The 6,673-nt window shown below is 35.4% G+C and overlaps 1 protein-coding gene across 1 annotated transcript; it reads left to right on the top strand.

The window, feature by feature from the left end:
* The first annotated feature begins 2,330 nt into the window (after positions 1 to 2,330).
* On the top strand, positions 2,331 to 6,360 carry LOC109997188 (uncharacterized protein C7orf57 homolog). Its single transcript, XM_020651579.3, has 8 exons — positions 2,331 to 2,438; positions 2,708 to 2,754; positions 2,909 to 3,061; positions 3,149 to 3,242; positions 3,590 to 3,704; positions 3,982 to 4,070; positions 5,399 to 5,496; positions 5,802 to 6,360. The coding sequence occupies exons 1-8, from the start codon at positions 2,428 to 2,430 to the stop codon at positions 5,804 to 5,806; spliced, it is 612 nt and encodes a 203-aa protein (XP_020507235.2). The 5' UTR covers positions 2,331 to 2,427; the 3' UTR covers positions 5,807 to 6,360.
* The last annotated feature ends 313 nt before the right edge of the window (positions 6,361 to 6,673 follow it).

A 6,673-nucleotide genomic window follows, 5' to 3' on the forward strand; every position in this document is an offset into this window, starting at 1 on the left:
CCTTGCAACAACTCGCTGTAATTAAACAGCGTCAAATTACATGCGCAAAGGCAGGCGTTTCCGGTCAGAAATTTCAAAATAAAGCAAAGCCCGGTCATTTTTTTGTTTGTTTGTTTTGTTATTCGTAGAGGCTGCAGGAGAATGTGAGCTATCAATAAAAAAGAGTAACGTACTGTTGATCATAATTAAGTATGTTCTCATGAATTGATCAGTAAACATAATACAAAGCTAGTATGGACTTACTGGAATCACTTTACTAAAATACGTTTTTTCTTTCATATAGAACTTGTAAACTTGTGTACTGTAATTTATAAATAACCTTAGTTTGAAATGTTAGGGCTAAACATACGAATATATATTTATTCAGTCTGAAACAATATTACTGAATATTACTCAGTCTGAAACAACTTTAAGGCCCTGCTTGTCAGTGGATAAAAGAAAACAAAAACCTGAAAGCCTTTTGAATTTAATCTAAAAGTCAAAATCAAATCAGTGTAGCACAATAAAAGGTAGGAATTTAGATTTTAAAGTAAAATAAAATAAAAAGTGTTAACGTTAACTAAAAGTCCTTACTGGGACAGATGGGCTTTGCTTGCTCGTTTCTTGCTTTGGAAGAATATTGAGAATTCCACACTACAAAATATGCAAAGGCTTAAGTATTTTACAATTATTAGCTCCGATTAAATATCCTGGGGTGTGTCCTAAAATAATAAAGATTTGTGGGGTTCATCTAATACTCAAAAAGTCCAAAGCGATTCACTGTGCTCTTATGCTGAAGCTAAAGCCTGCACTTCCTGTCACAGATTAGTTTTCCCTAGTTAACTTGAAGTGGTCGTTTATTAAAGGCCGTTTCCATTGCTCTGCGCATGTTCCCGAGTCAGCATTCAGGGAGTGAATGGTTCAAACTCGAGGGCATATTTCGGGCAATTAAAATGATCTGCATGTTGAAAAACAGACTTGGCCACAAAACAGAAATAATTTAACTGTGTCCTAATATATACGCATATTATTTTTATTTTTATTTTTTACAAGGTAGCCTTCTTATAGGCTACGACTTTTAAAATATGCTTTTGTAAAAAATAACATCATGTTTGAAGCATTAGCCCATTACTTTACATTTTGAAAGAACACGTATCTGCGTGTACCGCTTATTTATTATAGTGAAAAAATATGATGGGAAAAAGAAATGTAGGCCCACTTAACATATATATAACAGGGAAAACTTGGACCAACAGGCAAAGGTGGTTTTGTAAAACAACCAACTTTTTTTCACAATAGATATGAACATTTGCGGTTTAAGAGACATCCAACAATTCTTGCAACTTTTCAACGCATAGTCTACAATAGCATATGCATCAATATTCAGTCCATTTGATTCACAAAATAGCCCAGTCTGCGTAAAGGCTATAGATTTAGGTTACAAGTAGGCCTATAGCTCTATAGCCTACTTTTGGGTCAGGATTATTTAAATGTTAAAGATTTAGGCATATTCTTCAACTGGTGACCTAACGCAGAATAACCTGTGTTGATCATTTGGTTTTGTTTTCTGTAGCCTAAAAAAAGGTGCAAAACGTTTCTTTTTCTTCTTCTTTAACCAATTTTTTTGTTGAGAGGAAAGTTATCCTTCTTTGGATAAACTGTGATAACGATGATATTAAGAAGATCCCTAATCCTATCCCTTTTTATTGTTTGTTTTATTGTTTTTTGTTGTTGTTGTTGTTTTAGCATATAGTCTAAACTTCCATTAAAACTTGTAAGGGCATTCCCAAAACTATTTCAGAGGGTTAGGAGTCAGACATGTTTGCTTTAGTCTCTTTTTGATGAGATAAATGAACAAATGCACGTTGATACATTTTGAGTTTATAATACTGACATCACATCTTTGCCCTCTGGTTTCTGGAGAAAAGCCTTGATGATTATGGGCATTTATCTTGCTTCTTATAAAATTGGTAGAAAGTGTCTTTTTATCTTTAAATTAGTTTTAAACTTTCAGTAACCTTGTTTGATCACTGAAAACTCCCCAAACACCATGCTGTTGTTTTTTCATCCACTTGTATTACTAAACATAAGTAGGATATATTACATACATTGCATGATTGCATGATTCCTCCACTGAGTGTACTGATTATTGGGTCATATGTAGCCTAACTTTTATTTCTAGGCAATGAACACTTTTCTATGGTTTTAAACGTCTTCGGTATAAAAAAACAGCATTTCATGCCATAACCTATAATAACATAAACAGCTGACTAGATAACTAACTAAACACTCATGAACTAACCCTCACAGTAACCCTCCTACCACCACACATCAGCAGCTGCACTCCGGACCGGGAATGAAAACACGTTTCCACGGCAACGCGTCACAAATTCCAAACAGAGTTATAGTAGTTTCACTTACACAGCAGGTTGTTCTTCCAATTCCAAAATGAATTCAGAGTAAGTAAACACCTATATATTTTTATATTTGTAACATTTGTAATATTTGTTTTCAGTTTTTATAATGTTTTCACCTTTTTTTGTCGAGTTAATACAGTGGCGTCCTTAACATTTTGGGTTCTCGCAGCTCGAACAAGTTAGCTAATGTTAGCTAACTTAGTTACGCTAACGTTAATCGTCAATGAAAGGTGTTGATGCAGATGAGTTGCTCATAAATTATTGTCGAAGAAGTTGACAGTGTTCCGGGGTTTTCTTTCCATTTCTGTTAGAAAATCCACAGCTGTCATGAGAAACGAGCTGCAATCTACACAATCCGGTAAGTACATTTACAAATAACTTACTGTAGTGTAACATCTACAACAACATCCGGGTTATAGTGAAGCTAGTCATAGTAGTTTTGAATATTAATCTTAATTTTCCCCTTTTCTTTCTTCTATGTGTGTCTCTGTGTATTGTATGTTTAAAAACAGGTGAACATGGCACAGAGGGCCACATCTCCCAGATCCCCGGACTGTCCCCATCCACCAGCAGTCTCCCTGAGACAAGGGTCCGAGGGAGGAGGGCAGGAGTCTTTGACAGTGATTCTGACTACATCAAGCTTGCAAAACAAGGAGGGCATAGAGGTAGAGCCTTCCTCTTATCTTCTTCTACACATGTCACTCTGGCAGGTTAATATACTTAAAAAAATGTTTTGTTAATTTGTTCAACAGGACTTTTGTGGCATGAGAACACAATTAGTTCTACGACCAAATCATACAAACCTCCAGACTGGTTCACTTCATCCAGAGACAGTGGAAACCAAAGGTACCTATGGACATTTATCATCAGGCACTGACTGACTTGTTTTTGCTTAAAAATAATACCTTCACCTTTGTATGTAACACTAATCTCTGTTATTATTGTACTTCTACCTGCTCCTTATAACCTACTGTAAATTGGGTTATAACACCAATTCTTACAGTATTTCTGTTATAACCCTTGTAACAAGCCTTTAAGGTGTTTGTTTGAACAGAAGGTATCATGTAAACAGTAATAATTAGCAGCCATGCAGCCAAATCTTTACTGTTTATCCTTCATTTTAGATTTCAGCTATCATTAAGTTAAGGATACATTTCATAATTTCATATGCCTATATTGTTTTTCTCCAACAGCCTAATTAATGGTGCAGAGAAGAAAAACCCTGGAGCTTTTCAACCGTTAGAGCCCCCCTTTGGGACTGACAATATGTCAGCCTGGGAGAGGGATGATAACAGCAACAAAGAGAAGGTAAACACAGAAATGCTGCAGTCATTTAGTAATTTTGCCAAATGAACCACCAAATGAACATTTCATGTAATCGCTTGTGTTGTTGAAGTCTCCAGTGCTAATGGAGGGAAAGTTAGAAATAATTTAGTGTTACACTTTCATTAAGTCATTTCTTGATTGTGGTTAAAATGATAGAATAATGTAAAAGTAAAGCCAGTGATGATAAACAAGATATCTTGGCTATATCTAATTCACAAAATAACCAACACACACTGTGACTTTGCTGTGTCTCCTGCAGAACAACAATGTTCTCGACAGCCAGATGGAGGAATCCACTCACCATCAGAATTTGCTGGTCCCCCATCAGACCAGCAAATTCAAGAGAATGTAAGTTAATGTGTTCACAAGATGGTGCTGTTGTTCACCTTATTCAGTATAAGCAAATTTTGTCTCACAATGCCACCGGAAAACTAAGGAACATACTTCAAAAAAATTGATTTATTATATACTAGTGATCTTGTTATATGAGAATATTTGAACAAAGCTGTTGTACTACAATAGAACACCTTTAACCTGATATAACCAATCAAGAATCAGTCTTTTGACCCCGTGTATGTGATAAGCTGACATCTGAAGCTTACATAAGGCTTTAGCCACCCCAGTAAGTGATGTAATGTGGATATTAGCTTCAAAGTTAAAGCTTATTTTTTGTTAAACATCCCCTTTTTCTTATTTTCCTCCCTCTGTTGTACAACAGGAAGACACAGAGGACTTTTGTACTAAAAATATAATTTCTGTGTCATTTGTTTAACCCAGATTATTTAAGGCCCACAAACCTTTCATTCAAAGTTTGCATGGAAAACTTTGGAATTCCCAATTCACTTTCCCAAAGAACAAATTAGGAGTGGATCACATAATGATCAGTTTGAACAATAGGTACATTAAAAACAAGCAAAGCCTATTTCAATGTACATATTTGCACCAGACAGACTCAGCGGCGAGACAAATCTGGACTTTCACCTGTTTGCTTTGGCTCACTGCTGGTCAGTTCTGAGTGTCTCTTGTATCTTTTTGAAATGTCAACGGCCTGTCAAAAACCCAAAACGACCTCACGATCATACCTCACTGCAGAGGATTGGCTGTAAATAACAGGGGATGTTGCACGTTAACAAAGTCCACAATGGAGCCACTGATAAATAATATCAGATAATATCATATCTTATAATATATAAGAAATAATTACAGATGATTGAATCATTTATTCTGACTCTTGGTGCGAGATATTAAATATGATTAAATAAAGTACAGAAGCTTTGTATTTCCTGAAACAAGAACATTTTAGAACACACAAACATTAATCAAACACAATGTTTGGCTTTTTTCAAACAAGATGACATGTCTAATTCTGAGATAGACTTTTAGAGGAATTGTTTTTGAAAGCATTGAACTTAAAATGAGATGACAAGTGTCCTGACTGGCTGGTGTTGTAAAAAACATTTGTTGACTCTGTGCAGTTTGTTGTACTTCTGTAATGAGTAGCCAGAGTTCGTCTACAATGTTGCAAGTCGCAAAGTCGCCATAGCGTCCCTAGATGATGCAAGACGCACTTTGTGGCCATGACTATAATCATGACATAATATTTGTAACGACAACAGCATCATTTGCAAATTGTATTTCTATTTTGTCTTTATGCCTTTTGTCTCCCCCCTCTCAAGGGTTTTCGACAAGAAACCATCTCCTGTCAATATGTCTAAGCTGCTGAGCTTTGGTTATTTAGAAGACAAACCAGCAAAAGCCACCACTGATTTTTCAAGTGAGTTGAACATTATCTAAATCACACTCTTACAGGTCAACATTATTCTTTTTCCAGTCTTGCTTGTTCACCAGACAGTCATAATTCACCTCAACAATGTAAAAAGGAAGTAGAGCCGAGCTGTTTTATTGATTTTATGTGACTCAATAAGTGGATAGAGAAAATGATGAGCACACATTTTGAGGTGTTAAGCTTTCAAATTGCAGCCATTGACAATTTATGATAACTCTTGGCAGTATCATGTAGAATTTATTAGTCAGTGACGTGATAATGACTCATGCTTGTATACATTTCCGTGTCAACAGATTAGATGACTGCCAGTGCGTGGGAAAAGGATGTTCATGCTCAAACAGTTGCAGCCTCCTTCCAACCTATTCTCTTAACAACACAGAGTTTTTTTTGTACTCCATGCTGAGCCACATCGAGTTCTTATTGTTCTATTATGTCAGCGGTTTGACTTAAGTGTGAAAGTTCTTTATTGAATTAAAGCTGAAACATTTTATTTATTTACAAGTAACGAAGGCATCTTATGTTACTTTTTTTGCAGTGTATGTAACTCTTTAAAAACAGCTTTAAGTTATGTAATTTTAACTGTTTCAATAGAAAAAAAATGTTATAATATTATGCAATCTTTAATATTTTTTTGTATTAAAAGCTGCTTTTGTTTCCCTCAGACTGTGATGAATTTGAATCGTTTTCTGCTTAAAACTGTAACATTAAAGCAAATAACTTTATAAATAAATACATTTATGTAAATGCTCTTTAAGCAAATGATACAATGCTCAATAAATAATAAATAAAACAATGTTGAGTTTATGTTGGTTCTACATTAATCTGCCTCTGTTTGTCATTGTTTTGACATGCCAATGTATTGTGTCCCAATGGCAGAGGTTATCGAACCGCGCCTTGCTTTATGTCATAACACGTCCTTTACTCATTGGCTTCAGATTAGACATTATTAAGATCCTGGCAAATGTTTTGCAGATTTAGTTGGGGGGGGGGGTCCATCACATATGTTGTTTTCATTGCCTCTGAAACAGTTTTCATTTCGAAGGTACATTGACACGTTGAAAGTTGACCATTTATTGTTATTGTGTAACTTAAATTCCTCTGTTTGTTTTGAGGCAGTGGGATGTTTTTGAGAGGAGGACAAGTGCAACTCCTCTCTATGGAACCA

This window comes from Labrus bergylta, chromosome 13, assembly GCF_963930695.1.
Source record: "Labrus bergylta chromosome 13, fLabBer1.1, whole genome shotgun sequence".
Classification (NCBI taxonomy): domain Eukaryota; kingdom Metazoa; phylum Chordata; class Actinopteri; order Labriformes; family Labridae; genus Labrus; species Labrus bergylta.

Excerpts from the sequence above, each read along its gene's own strand:
- LOC109997188 (XM_020651579.3), top strand. Across the intron at positions 2,755-2,908 it reads GCTGCAATCTACACAATCCG|GTGAACATGGCACAGAGGGC; the intron begins GTAAGTACATTT and ends GTTTAAAAACAG. Across the intron at positions 3,062-3,148 it reads AAAACAAGGAGGGCATAGAG|GACTTTTGTGGCATGAGAAC; the intron begins GTAGAGCCTTCC and ends TTTGTTCAACAG.